This window comes from Dermochelys coriacea, chromosome 1, assembly GCF_009764565.3.
Source record: "Dermochelys coriacea isolate rDerCor1 chromosome 1, rDerCor1.pri.v4, whole genome shotgun sequence".
Classification (NCBI taxonomy): Eukaryota; Metazoa; Chordata; order Testudines; family Dermochelyidae; genus Dermochelys; species Dermochelys coriacea.
The window spans coordinates 211,348,511-211,363,417 of record NC_050068.2 but is presented as its reverse complement, the minus strand read 5'-3'; the positions used below and the strand labels follow the sequence as shown (position 1 = coordinate 211,363,417).

Here is a 14,907-nt window from a genome sequence, read left to right as displayed (position 1 = left end):
TTGCCGGGTATGGGGCTGCTCCAGCCTGCCTGGCCCTGGCCCATGAGTTCCCCGCAGGGATGCAGAGCAGCTCAGACACTAGGCCCCAGCTCGAGGGTCCATGCAAAGCTCAGGCCTGGAGCAGGGCTGCCTCACGGTGAATTTTTTTTTTTTTAAATTCTATGAACTTCATTATAATTATACATAAGAACTACAATATAACTACATAATTATACAGCTGGGCACTATCAATATTTAACCTGCAGCTTCCCTTGAAGTTCACTAACCAGATTTCACCTGTATAAAAAATGTTAAGGGGGCCCATAGAGGTTGATTTGTCCCAGGCCCCACACCCCCCTAGGGATGGCCCTGAATGGAATTAAGGCTCCCACCAGTAACTGGGATATAGGGCAAACACAGCTGAAAGTCCAGCAGTTGCGCTGAAAACACTACAGTGAACAAAAAGCATAGGACCCCAAGTGACTGCCTGTAGCCCACAGCACAAATGGGGTACAGGAAACACAAGGCCACTTGGGGCACTGCATGCTCAGGGATCTGATGGGCCCAGGAACTGTGAGGCCTTACCCCGATAAAAGTGGCCATGGCTGAAGGCCTCCTCCTAGCTAACTAGTATGTGGCCCTGCTGGGCAGCAATAGAATGTCATGGAGCTAAGGGGCTAGCTGCCCCCATTACCCAGCAAAGGGGTCAAAGTAGAGGTAGGGGTGCTGTCCAAGGAGGCAGGTACACTGAGCTATATCACAGACAGGACTCATCTAGCAGCAGACTTTCAGGGGCTGAAAGGCAGACACTACCCAGCTCTGTGCAGAGGCAAGGCTAGGTCAGCATCCAGACACTGGGGAGGAGTCTGACACCACTGGCAAGGTAAATGATGGCATACTGGTAGAGTTAGTGAAGACAAAAGATCCTGTGATTGTGAAAGGAGTGAAATCTCTATAGGATGGAGGGAGGTGATGCTAAGAAGCAAGTGGGGATCTCTGAGTGAGATGGAGATAGCAAACCTGAATCTGACTTCATCTCCCCTCTTTCTTCCCCCAGTAGAGCCCTGCTCAATCTCCCACCCTCAACTTCCTCTGCCCTGCCTATGAAGCAACACCGCCAGCACAAGTGAGCTGGGGGGTACAGGCTGTACCAATAGTGCCATTGGAAGGGCTTCCTAAAGGGGACAGGTCCCCAAGGCTAGCACCTTCTCCTGAGATGGTTCTACCATAAGCACCTCCCCTAGTTCTCAGTTTGACAAGGGATGCTGCTTTCTCTTGGCAACCCTCCCCCCTCCAAGCTAGCAGCTGGACTAACAGTTGTCAGAGGGGGGAAGGATTTGACAGGGAGGGCTCTTAGCCAGGTTTATAGGTGGTGGTGGTGGTAGGGTGGGAAGTACAGGCCCCTCCCATGCTCACTGGCCCCACCCTTGGCCTCACTCTGACCGTTTAAACAATTAGAGGACATTGGAAAGTCAGCAGGGTTGAAAGGGTTACTGCCATGGATGGAAACAGAGTGTGAAGGCTCCTACGACCATCAGAAAACAGGACCCAGGTTGTACAGAAGGCCCTGTAGCACAGCCTCAGGAATACCCCCCACAGTGCTGGGTACAGTAAGTGAACTCAGTTTCTTCACAGTAGATAGGAAAGTGGATAAGCCCCTCAGACTGCAAATGTAATACCCTGCAGAAACTAGTGCTGACAAGTGCTGCAGGAGTAGGCTGTCGCTGCTTTCCCCCCCACCAAGGCAGTGGAGCCTCTCTGGATCAGGGCAGTACTGAGCCAGTCAGTGAAAGATAACCACATTGCCATCCATCCTTACAAGTCAGACCCCTAGTGAGATGAATAGGAGCAATTCACAGTGCAGCTCTATTTCCCCCTCACTGCCAGCTGGAGGGGATATTACTGAAGCTGCCAGTCATCAAAACATGAAATGACTGTTCCTTCCCAGCCAGGAGAGCCAGGTGTGGTTCTTTCAGAAATGAGAGCTTACATGCTGGAAGACACTGCAGAAAATCCTCCAGTGGTAAGGCACAGGGGCTAGACTCAGAGATGGGTGCCTGAGTTTCCTCCACAGCTGTCTCTCACCCCAGTGGCAGTTCCAACACTTGACACTTCTCACAGCAGTGCCCAGCTCACTGGGGAAGGAACGCAAGGGAGTATGAAACAGCTCAGCATGCTGTCCCTACCACATTCATCCTGCAGGAAGCCCTCTCTATACAGCTGTGGCCTGCCTGAGGGAGGCACTCCATTTCTTCCACCCTCCTTACTCACCCCCCATAGTAATGACTGCACTGGGACACAAGCCGGTGCCATGTTTATTTCTATTCACCGTTGGTTAAGGTACATGGAAAAGTGACAATGTCTCACAGGGATGTCAGCTGCCAGCCCTCCCTCCTAGCTGATCAAACCAGAGGCTGCCTGGTGCAAGAGGCAGCCTTTCCTCCTCTCCCCAGCCCAAGTGACCTCCTTATTGCAGCACTGCAGAGGAAGATGGGTGGGAGCGAGGGACAGACAGGCTATGGACTCTGATTGGTCTACCAGGCACATGGGCACAGCCAGCCAGACCCACCCACAAGCCTACACAGAGTTTTGCCCGCTTAAGAGGGTGAGAGGGCAGGCAAGAGGTGGAGACTAATAAAACCCTGTTTCTGGAAAAAGACTCTCTGCCAATCAGAATCCAGCAGGATGACAGCAGTTAGCAAGAGGAACAGTTACAGTGAATGGGGGGTGGGGGGGAGAGGAGGAGTCATGGGTGAGGGGGCAAGGGGTGAGCTTCCTTATATAGTTTCTTTATTTCTCCTTCCTTCCCTTCCATGATGGTTTTCCCTTTTGGACTATGGATCAGTTCAGTGTTTTGCGTTGATAATGTCCAGGAATTCAGGCTTGAGGGAGGCGCCGCCAACAAGGAAGCCGTCTATATCATGCTGGGAGGCCAGTTCCTTGCAGGTGCCACCAGTGACTGAACCTACAAAAGGTGGGCATGATTCCAAACAAGGGTTAGATATTCATGGTCAATGCTGTGGGTGGGATAGGGAAAGTGACTGGTTAGCTATGGGGTTGGGGCATAGAATACAACAGCTTTTACCTATCTACAGGGCACCAAGCTGAGTAGCTAGTTCACTGCCACAGGGGTGGGAGTGGGGAAGGGAAGCATTTTCCTATCATTACAGTTCAATGGAAAACTGGTTGTGATATTGAAGCGTCCTTCAAAGAACAGGCAGGCAGTTAGTGCACACTGAGTCCAGCTTGTATCATTAGTATGTAATAATAATACCCCCACCATGCTTGACTGCACTTTTCATCTGTAGATCTCAAGTGCTTTCCAGAGGCAACAAGTTTCATTATCCCTATTGTGCACATGGGAAGCTGAGGCATGGGATGAAGTGACCTGCCCAAGGTGACCCAACAAGCCAGTGGCAGAGTGAGGAATTGAACCCAGGTCTCCTGAGTCCCTGACCCTCTGTCTACTAGGCCACACTATCTCAGGCAGCACAGTGGCCCCACTGGCCTGGCACAGAACAAGCAAACAGCTGTACAACTGAAGAGACAAAAGGCAGAAATGAGCAGGGGAAGAGAGGGGTGCCGGGGTTGTTTACCTCCATAGATGATCCGAGTGGACTGAGCAACACCTTCAGACACATTACTTTTTAGCCACCCCCTCAGCTTCTCATGAACCTCCTGAGCCTGTAATGAAACCAGAGCTGCATTACTGGAACACCAACCTCATTGAGGGAAGAGTGTTTTTTAGTTAGAGAGAGACCCTCTGAAAGGGGATGAGAGAGATGGACACCAGGCTCCTTAACCCTATTCATACCTGCTGGGGAGTTGCAGTTTTACCAGTTCCAATAGCCCAAACTGGTTCGTAGGCAAGAACCACCTTGCTCCAGTCCTTCACGTTATCTGGGGTGGGGAGAGGGAAGCAAGTGTTATTGGGAGACAAGACATTGCTCCGCCCTCCCCAGTAGGTGGTGCTAGGAGGCTATCCAGCACATACAGAGCTGTCTGTTCGAGGAGCAGTTGGGTATTCAGACACATCTGATGCTGTTCACACAGGCCCCCAAACAAGTGCACACAAAGCCAGCTCTGTTGCCCTCCTGGAATAAGTTACCAAGGAATAGTAGGTTTCAGAGTAGCAGCTGTGTTAGTCTGTATTCACAAAAAGAAAAAAAGGAGTACTTGTGGCATCTTAGAGACTAAAATTTATTTTTGAGCATAAGCTTTCGTGAGCTACAGCTCACTTCATTGGATGCATTCAGTGGAAAATACAGAAAACATGAAACAGTGGGTGTTACCATACACACTGTAAAAAGAAAAGGAGTACTTGTGGCACCTTAGAGACTAAAATTTATTTGAGCACTGTAAGGAGAGTGATCGCTTAAGATGAGCTATTACCAGCAGGAGAGTGGGGGTGGGGAAGGAAGAAGTAAACCTTTTGTAGTGATAATCAAGGTGGGCCATTTCCAGCAGTTGACAAGAATGTCTGAGGAAGGGTTGGGGGGGGGGGGGAGAAAATAAACATGGGGAAATAGTTTTACTTTGTGTAATGACCCATCCATTCCCAGTCTCTATTCAAGTCCAAGTTAATTGTATCCAGTTTGCAAATTAATTCCAATTCAGCAAAAGAAACTACAGCATTTGCTTAAGAACAAATCCGCACAGAATACCCCAGGTTCGGGTTCCAGGGATGTGTCTATCTGCTACCCAAGATCCATAAACCTGGAAATCCTGGATGCCCCATCATCTCAGGCATTGGCACCCTGACAGCAGGATTGTCTGGCTATGTAGACTCCCTCCTCAGGCCCTACACTCCCAGCAATCTTTGAGACACCACTGACTTCCTCAGGAAACTACAATCCATCAGAGATTTTCCTGAAAACACCATCCTGGCCACTATGGATGTAGAAGCCCTCTACACCAACGTTCCACACAAAGATGGACTACAAGCTGCCAGGAACAGTATCCCCGATAATGTCACGGCTAACCCGGTGGCTGAACTTTGTGACTCTGTCCTCACCCATAACTATTTCACATTTGGGGACAATGATTACCTTCAAATCAGTGGCACTGCGATGGGTATCTGCATGGCCCCACAGTATGCCAACATTTTTATGGATGACTTAAAACACTTCCTCAGCTTTTGTCCCCTAATGCCCCTACTCTACTACTTGCGCTACATTGATGACATCATCATCTGGACCCATGGAAAAGAAGCCCTTGAGGAATTCCACCATGATTCAACAATTTCCATCCCACCATCAACCTCAGCCTGGACCAGTCCACACAAGAGATCCACTTCCTGGACACTACGGTGCTAATCAGTGATGGTCACAAACACCACCCTATACCAGAAACCCACTGACCACTATTCCTACCTACATGCCTCCAGATCACACCACATGATCCATTGTCTACAGCCAAGCTCTACAGAACAACCGCATTTGCTCCAACCCCTCAGACAGAGACAAACACCTACAAGATCTCCATCAAGCATTCTTACAACTACAATACCCACCTGCTGAAGTGAAGAAACAGATTGACAGAGCCAGAAGAGTACCCAGAAGTCACCTACTACAGGACAGGCCCAACAAAGAAAACAACAGAACGCCACTAGCCATCACCTTCAGCCCCCAACTAAAACCTCTCCAACACATCGAGGATCTACAACCTATCCTGAAGGATGACCCATCACTCTCACAGATCTTGGGAGACAGGCCAGTCCTTGCTTACAGACAGCCCCCCAACCTGAAGCAAATACTCACCAGCAACCACACAACAAAAAACACTAACCCAGGAACCTATCCTTGCAACAAAGCCCATTGCCAACTGTGTCCACATATCTATTCAGGGGACATCATCATAGGGCCTAATCACATCAGCCACACTATCAGAGGTTCGTTCACCTGCACATCTACCAATGTGATATATGCCATCATGTGCCAGCAATGCCCCTCTGCCATGTACATTGGTCAAACTGGACAGTCTCTACGTAAAAGAATGAATGGACACAAATCAGACGTCAAGAATTATAACATTCAAAAACCAGTCGGAGAATACTTCAATTTCTCTGGTCACTCGATTACAGACCTAAAAGTGGCAATTCTTCAACAAAAACACTTCAAAAACAGACTCCAAACGCTGAATTGGAATTAATTTGCAAACTGGATACAATTAACTTAGGCTTGAATAGAGACTGGGAGTGGATGGGTCATTACACAAAGTAAAGCTATTTCCCCATGTTATTTCCCCCCCACACTGTTCCTCAGATGTTCTTGTCAACTGCTGGAAATGGCCCACCTTGATTATCACTACAAAAGGTTTACTTCCTCCTTCCCCCACCCCCTGCTCTCCTGCTGGTAATAGTGCATCTTAAGTGATCACTCTCCTTACAGTGTGTATGGTAACACCCATTGTTTCATGTTCTCTGTGTATATAAATCTCCACACTGTATTTTCCACTGAATGCATCCGAAGAAGTGAGCTATAGCTCACGAAAGCTTATGCTCAAATAAATTTGTTAGTCTCTAAGGTGCCACAGGTACTCCTTTTCTTCAAGGAATAATATACTTCCCAGGATCTTATGTGTGGGGTCCCTCCAAAGCAAGAGAAAAATATTCTTTCCCATTTTGGACCAAAGGGACACCTCCCCTGCCCCCCCCAACTCTTACCAGCAATCACTTTGGTCTGTTCAAAAACCACCTTCTCTGTGATGCCAGCTTCTCTCTCATCCAGTTTCTCTCCAATGCAGGCGATGACACCAAGACCTTCAGCCAGGGCATGGGCCACCTTCTGCCCAATCAGCTGGAAGCGGGGAGGGGAAGAGTTAGCCAGACACTCACAGGCCCACCCTGGAGCTCTGTCCCCCACCACAGGGATCTTAAAGCTAGTATTTCCCTAAATCCCAAAGTGGCCCACCTCATCAGACTCCCCAAAAACATGTCTTCGTTCCGAGTGGCCCAGGATCACCCAGGTGGCTCCAATGTCCTTTATCATTGCTGGGCTGGAAGGGGAGAAAAGAGCAAGATTAGAGTCTTGCCCCTGTCCTGGGAAGAGCCCCTAAGGACTCTAGGTTCATTCAGCTCCATCATCCCATGGTGGGCTCACCTGATCTCTCCTGTGAAAGCTCCCTTTGGCACCTTATAACAGTTTTGTGCTGCAACCGCAATCTTTGCATCAAGCTTCTGACGGGTGAAATCAAGGTAAATGGAGGGGGCTCCGCAAATAACCTCTGGAGGGCAAGAGAGGGCATTAATCTTCTGGGGGTGGATTAGATGTCAAGCTTGATCCTCTCCCAACTGCTGAATCCTCTCTTCCCCCCCCCCCCCCCACTCCATCCCCTGATCCTTCCCTCTTCCTCAACTCCTTCCCAAGTGCTTATGCTGACTCTGCCAAACTGCAAGAACACTTCCAAAAATATTACCCTTACTGAAACTTGGAGACCCACCGACACAGCAGGGACATTTCCACTCTACTCTTAAGGGATCCATGGTGAGTATCAAAGGAAACTCAGTTCAATGTTTGTATAGACTAGAGGGGAGGGCACAGCTCTGGGATTCTACACCATAGCACAAAAGCAGAGCAAGGACTCCATGGAACTTTCAAATTGAGCAATTGGAAATGGATTCTGTTCTTGTTGGAGAGAATTTACATTTGCCGAGAATGAGAGGGGAGCAGCAAGTTAACAGATTGTAAGTGGGTAGGGTGCAAGGTAGGCAAATGCAATTCTGGGGACTGCAGACCCAGAGACCAATCCCTCTAGGCCAGGGGTTTTCAAACTGGGGGTCAGGACCCCTCAGGGGGGTCACGAGCTGTCAGCCTCCACCCTAAACCCTGGTTTGCACCCAGCATTCATAATGGTGTTAAATATATATAAAAAAGTGTTTTTCATTTATAAAGGGTCACACTCAGAGGTTTGCTATGTGAAAGGGGTCGCTAGTACAAGAGTTTGAGAACTGCTGCTCTAGACAAGCCTGGGGAGAGCCCACCTCACATGATCTACTTAGCTCTGGGCACCTCACTCCCAGAGAAGAGCCATAGAAATGCTCAGGGAGCTAAAAAGATTAAGCTTTACACTGTGTCTACACTACAGACCTTGTAACAGCATAACCGCACCACTGCAGCTGTGCCACTCTAAGGTCTCCTGTGTATCTGCTCTATGCTGGTGGGAGAGAGCTCTCCCACCACCATTATTATACCACTCCTAATGAGTGGTGGTAGCTATGTTGGTGGGAGAGCATCTTCCACCGACACAGCACTGTTTGCACCAGTGCTTTTGGTGAAAATTTTGTCAGTCAGGAGTGTGGTTTTTTCACACTGCTGACTGAAAAGTTTCTCCAATGGAAGTGCTAGTGTAGACAAAGCCTTAGGGCAGTAATCCCCAAACTTTTCAGGGTCATGCCCCGCTCCTTACCCATCTCCACCCCTCTGTGCCCTGGAGCCCAGGCTCGTGGGGGGGATGGGAGGAATGTGGGCAGGGGTAAGGGAACTGAGGCCCGGGTCACAGTCAGGGGCTGAGCGCAGGGCTGGGAGAAGAGTGCGGCTTGGTGGCACTCCCACCCCAGGGAGGCTGGCCCGAACCCTGCCACCCCCATGCCCCTTGAATGCTCCACTGTGACGACCTTCCCCCCCCCCAGGAAGGCACGCTCCACAGTATGAGGACCTCTGCCTTAGGGGTAGTTTCAAAGAGCTAAATCTACCAAGCTCATAAAACCCACTACTGGGTTGTGTGCGCACATGAGAAATGCATGAAGTGTCTGAAGGCACAAGGCACAGTGGGGAGGGGGATTGTTTAGGAGGAGCCCAGATAGAGGCCAATTAGGGGGACAAGGGAAAGTTGCTCAGGAGCTATTTCCCAGCACTGAGGGGTTTGGGAGTCATCTCCCCATGAAAAGGACTTGGAATGCCACTAAGGTCCCCGAGAACTAGGGCCCCAGTGTATTGGCCCCTAGGGAATAGATTAGAGGGAACCTTGTTAGGCTGCTTCACCAATTTTATAATTATAGGAGGTGATGTGACAAGTTACTGAGGAAATCAGCCTGCGAGCTCCCTAGGCATCAACTGCAGGCCTGTCTACACTACAGGGGCTACAGTGGCACAGCTACAGCACTGTGGCTATGGCACTGTAGCTCCATAGCTTAGAGGCTTCTTAAAGTGATGGAAGGGTTTCTCTCATCACTGTGGTTAATCCACCTCCCTGAGCAGCAGTAGCTATACCAATAGAAGCATTCTTCTGTTGACCTAGCCACAGCTATACCGGGGGTTAGGTTCTCATAGCTACAGCTCCCAGTGGTGGTATATCGCTGAGCAACCGTAAGTAGGTCAATCTAAATTCTAAGACAAACTCAGATACTCAGCTCTGGGCATCCTTTGCACCCATCCTAGGCAGCTTGCCTGCCTGTCTTGGGCACAGCTGAGATAAGGAAGGGAGGAGACAAAAGTGATGCTGCCAAGTGAAGGAAAAATATGTAGAGATTAGGTGCAAACCAAGACTGCTGCTTCCATTCAAAAAAAAAAAAAAAATACTTGTGGCACCTTAGAGACTAACAAATTGTCTGGTCACCTCCACTAAATGCACAGGCTTCCAAGCACCATTCCAGGCAGTTTAATCTATAAAGCCCTAGGGACCTGGATTCAGTAACCACATCATAAGAGCCTTTATGCACACACTCTGGGGCCCTGCCATCCTATTTGTGCATTGGGACTAGGTGAGACCCCTGCCTCCCTTCAGGAGGGAGACTTTGCAGTCTAGCTAGTGGCCTCCATTTGGAAGGGTACAGAACAATTTTAAGTCAAGAGGTTTATTTAGTTTGTTAATTTAGCTGGTTAATGATTACATAGGAAGAATTGTTGCCGTATTTTGGATGTGTGTGTTACTGAAGCTTTACCTTCTCTGCAGCAGGGAGCATTGTGACACCAGAGGGGAGGAAGCCTGCAGCTGCCTAGTCTTGCCTCCCTAGAAGGGGCCACTGTTGTAGCTACTGGTACTCTCCCCTGCACCTAAATTATCCCAGGACCTGGAACTAAGCAGGGGATGGGGGGGGGTAGAAGGGGGCACAGAGAGGATGCCACCAGCACCCCTCCTCTCCAAGGCCAACCCCTTGATCTTTTGCAGCCAAGGGAGATCTGGTTTCCAAAACCAAGTACAGTAGCTAGTATTTTTAGCTCAGCCACCACTGGATATATTTAGGTCTCAGCCTCCGCAGAGACCTTTGACATTTCTTCAGAGCACTTCCCCCAAAATAGCAGTTCCCCCTCCTCCCTGCAGGGCATCCTATCCCTTTCTGAGGAGATGGGCAGCAGAAGATCCAGAGGCAGAGGATATTTCAATGGCGGTGGTGGTAGAAGGACAGCAAGGAGATGATGGTGGAGATCACCAGCTAAGCTTCTGCTGGAGGACATAGATACCAGCTGAAGCGGCCACAAAGGGAAGTTGGTGAACAGGAGATCCATCTGCAGTACAAACCCTGGGGCAAGGAGAGATAACAAGGGCCTGGTTTGCCCAAATAAAAAGCTGCACCAGCTTAAATAAAGGTGTGATTTTAAACTGATTTAGTTAAACTAGCGTGTATCTCATGTCCGTTTCAGTTACAATTTAATGAGTCAAGTTAAGCCTAGTTAACTCAACTTGTGCAGTGCCCTTTCTTTTTCATCAGTTTTTAAACCTACAAGTTAAACCAGTGCAACTTGGGTGTTTGGACAAGCCCAAGGGGAAACAAGAGGAGACTAAGCCACTGGCAAGGAGCTCAGGATCCATCTCCTAGTACCTAGGTTCAGAGGTGCCTAGAAGTCATCTCACCCAATGACCAACTTGAAGGCCTACTGCTTGGAACATTGCCACCTAGGAGTGCCAGGGAATGGATGAAGGCATCTTCCTCTGCTGTCTGGCTCAGGTAGGGTGGAAGACCTCAGGTTACCCCCTCCAGGTTCCAGCTGGGAATCTCAGGGCCTGTCACTTGCTCTGCCCCTCTCCCCAATTGGGGAGTAGCCATAATGCACACGAACTTGACCTTTCATACTTACCAGTGGAGAGCAGAACTGAGTCAGCAGAAGCATGGTGGCAGACCAAGCAGTGGGGAGCACAAATGGACAAGTGAAGGTTAGGAGACTAGATGGAGGCAGGATATGGGTGCGGGTCACTTGCCAGGATTACCTCAGTATACCTCACTTAAATCACTTCCCTGCCATTGCGGGGGCCTTGGGGGACTGGCACATTTCAATCCCTCCTATTCATGTGGCATGCAATAGTCCCATCTCCTGAGGGCTGTAATGCTTGGATCTCATTTCGGTGCTGGGTGGCGCTAGGGGCCCATGATACTCTGGAGGGCAGAGTAGATCGGGTAGGCTCCGATTCAGGGGAGAGAGGGAAGAGATGAACGGGTTCTAACAGGGTCCCCATCCCACTGTCTGGGCTCCTCAGACAAACTCCTCTCCCATCCCTGATTGGTCTCCCTCCTTCCCTCTACGGGTGCCTCGGGAAGTGAGCTGCACCCCAGGGCCTCACCGCGCGAGCAGCCACCCCTCCAGCGAGGCGGGGTTCGCAGACTGCAGCAGCGGCCACATGACGCTTCCCCGCCCGGCAAGCGCAGGAGGAAACGAGTCATTCGGTACGTGCGGGCGGGCACAGCTCCGGAGGGGGAGGGGGATGAGCGGGGAGTGCGGGTAAACGAGACCCGCCGGGGGCTCCTACAGCCCTGCCCTAGGCGTGCGGCGTCAGCGCCTCCTCTTCCCTCCCCCGACCCGGCAACATCTCAGAGGGCTCCACATGCGACTCGGCGCCCCTGGGCTGCCTGCACGGCCACCCACTGCACTGCGGGGCTGCTGCAAAACAGTTTCTGGCTACCCTGTCCCCCAGCTACCTCCGCTTTGGTCAGCGGGTTAACTTAGCAGTCGCTTGTCCCCGCTCCCATAGACTCAGCACGTCAGAGTCCGGGGTATCGTAGGGGTCGGGCAGGTGGGGACATATGGCTGCCGTAGTCAAACACTAGGCGCTAGCGGGGGAGAAGGTGGGGGCGCTATGCTCAGGGCTGAAGCCAGGCTCCTACAACCTCCCTCACACAGAGGCCAATAGGGCAGCCAATAGCAATGTCCACAGCACGCAGAGACTCCGGAACAATCAGTGAGCTGTAGCTCACGAAAGCTTATGCTCAAATAATTTGTTAGTCTCTAAGGTGCCACAAGTCCTCCTTTTCTTTTTGCTCCTACCAGCCTATCTCCCACTCCTCCTACCTTCCCGGTCTACACCCATTCCCCCATCCGCTCACCAGTGTCCACCGGGATCTTGCCGCTGTTTAGGGTGTGGATCAGCTCGCCTAGGATCTTCTTATCTCCGTTCATCTTCCAATTCCCCCCCACAAAGAATTTCCTCGGTGCCATGAGGGAACGAATACTAGGCTCTAGCAAGGACGCAAAGGAGACTGAACACACTACGCACAGCGCCCAGGTCAAGCCTCTTTATAGACAAGTGAGCCGGAGACACGCCCACATCTGTCTGAACGTTCCACATGCTCCTCCCCTAGAAGCGTCTCCGCGTTGCACTTGCTCCACGGAGTGACAACGTTCCTCTAGCTCCACCCCCTTATGTGTCACCGTTCCGTTGGTAGTTGGTCGAAGGGGGGGGAGGTCAAAACTGCACTTGCGCTACCTTTACCTTCGCACTGATAGGGGAAAAGGGGCACGGCCAGGCCAATTTTCACTATCATACATGACGCTAGTAGGGACGGCTAACAAATTCCAGAGCTTCCTAATTATCTTCAATACCTGGCACCAGCAAGGATCACAGCTGCCAAATGTAACTTGCCCTAGGGCCACTCACTGCCTGCTATTCGCTAGGTAGTCATTGTGAAGGGGCTGAGTGGGAAAGGACCACCATCCCTTGGGAAAGGACAGCCTTCCCCATCCCACCCTTTGTAAAGCAGCCTCCCATGAATTAACAGAGAGAGAGGTGAGGGAGGGGAAGAGGGGCTCCTTAACTTTCATCATTAAAGCAAAAAGAAAAGGAGTACTTGTGGCACCTTAGAGACTAACAAATTTATCTGAGCATAAGCTTTCGTGAGCTACAGCTCACTTCATCGGATGCATTTCACGAAACATGTAGCTCACGAAAGCTTATGCTCAAATAAATTTGTTAGTCTCTAAGGTGCCACAAGTACTCCTTTTCTTTTTGCAAATACAGACTAACACGGCTGCTACTCTGAAACCTATCGTTAAAGCAGCCATGGATAATGGGGAGTTAAGGGGTGCTAAGAGATTATGGCAGGGAACCCAGCATCCAGGCATGAATTCTGCACCCAGCTCTACTACTGCCTTCACCTGGTCTGGGTCTCTTTCCACCTTAGTGAAGGAAGACAAGGACACTGTCACTGTCTAGCTCATCACCCCACCTAGAAAGGCTTATTTATTTCAGAGTTAAAAATATTTGAGCTGCTGTGTTGCACAGGCTGTAGAGCATCATCACCTCCAATGGAACTCATTTTCCCTAAGGATGGAAGAGCAAGGAGGGCAGTTTAGAGCAGATTAAGAGACTATGATTCATGATCAGCTGTCCTGGCAATTCCTGCTGGGAAGCTGGTCTTTCCCTTGATGCCATGATTAGAATCCAGAGAGTGGAATTAATCCCAACTCTGATCCCAGCTGTTTCCCTGCAACATAGAGGGCAGGTCCCAATCTGCAGGAGATAAACAGCCTCTGTCCCTGCTCGGTTGGGTGTACAGAAGAGGGCACAATGCCAGGAAGGAGAGGATAGCCTTATGTGACTTCCACAAGGACAAGAAACCATCCAGAATGTATTAGGCCGATATGCCCATGACATTATGGGTAAGTAGAACACCGGAGTCCAGACCAAGTTCCCAGCTCCAAGCACCTAGACCTCACTCCCAAAAAAATAACCTGACTTTTTTTGCAAAAAGAAAAGGAGTACTTGTGGCACCTTAGAGACTAACAAATTTATTAGAGCATAAGCTTTCGTGAGCTACAGCTCACTTCATCGGATGCATTTGGTGGAAAAAACAGAGGAGAGATTTATATACACACACACAGAGAACATGAAACAATGGGTTTATCATACACACTGTAAGGAGAGTGATCACTTAAGATAAGTCATCACCAACAGCAGGGGGGGGAAGGAGGAAAACCTTTCATGGTGACAAGCAGGTAGGCTAATTCCAGCAGTTAACAAGAATATCAGAGGAACAGTGGGGGGTGGGGTGGGAGGGAGAAATACCATGGGGAAATAGTTTTACTTTGTGTAATGACTCATCCATTCCCAGTCAGCAGTCTCTCGTTGGAGTCTGTTTTTGAAGCTTTTTTGTTGAAGGATAGCCACTCTTAGGTCTGTGATCGAGTGACCAGAGAGATTGAAGTGTTCTCCAACTGGTTTTTGAATGTTATAATTCTTGACGTCTGATTTGTGTCCATTCATTCTTTTACGTAGAGACTGTCCAGTTTGGCCAATGTACATGGCAGAGGGGCATTGCTGGCACATGATGGCATATATCACATATACAACACTACAAAAAGAAGGATTCTGGGTGGACTCCTCCTGAAGGTCGAAACAGCAGCCTGGATTTCTACATAGACTGCTTCCGCCGACGTGCACGAGCTGAAATTGTGGAAAAGCAGCATCGCTTACCCCATAACCTCAGCCATGCAGAACACAGTGCCATCCACAGCCTCAGAAACAACTCTGACATCATAATCAAAAAGGCTGACAAAGGAGGTGCTGTCGTCATCATGAATAGGTCGCAGTATGAACAAGAGGCTACTAGGCAGCTCTCCAACACCACTTTCTACAAGCCATTACCCTCTGATCCCACTGAGAGTTACCAAAAGAAACTACAGCATTTGCTCAAGAAACTCCCTGAAAAAGCACAAGAACAAATCCGCACAGACACACCCCTGGAGCCCCGACCTGGGGTATTCTATCTGCTACCCAAGA

General features: G+C 49.8%; 1 protein-coding gene across 1 annotated transcript; it reads right to left on the bottom strand.

Moving 5' to 3' along the window:
• Positions 1–2,276: 2,276 nt before the first annotated feature.
• Positions 2,277–12,483, bottom strand: TPI1 (triosephosphate isomerase 1). The gene is made up of 7 exons (XM_038421939.2): positions 12,236–12,483; positions 7,080–7,203; positions 6,891–6,975; positions 6,644–6,776; positions 3,794–3,879; positions 3,576–3,663; positions 2,277–2,944 (listed from the first exon to the last, which is right to left on the bottom strand). The coding sequence occupies exons 1-7, from the start codon at positions 12,345–12,347 to the stop codon at positions 2,826–2,828; spliced, it is 747 nt and encodes a 248-aa protein (XP_038277867.1). The 5' UTR covers positions 12,348–12,483; the 3' UTR covers positions 2,277–2,825.
• Between the last annotated feature and the right edge of the window lie 2,424 nt (positions 12,484–14,907).

Coding starts and splice junctions, on each gene's coding strand:
- TPI1 (XM_038421939.2), bottom strand. CDS start 12,347: ATGGCACCGAGGAAATTCTTTGTGGGGGGGAATTGGAAGATGAACGGA. Junction 6,976..7,079: donor GCTTTCACAGGAGAGATCAG/GTGAGCCCACCA, acceptor CTCCCCTTCCAG/CCCAGCAATGATAAAGGACA. Junction 2,945..3,575: donor CACTCGGATCATCTATGGAG/GTAAACAACCCC, acceptor CACCTTTTGTAG/GTTCAGTCACTGGTGGCACC.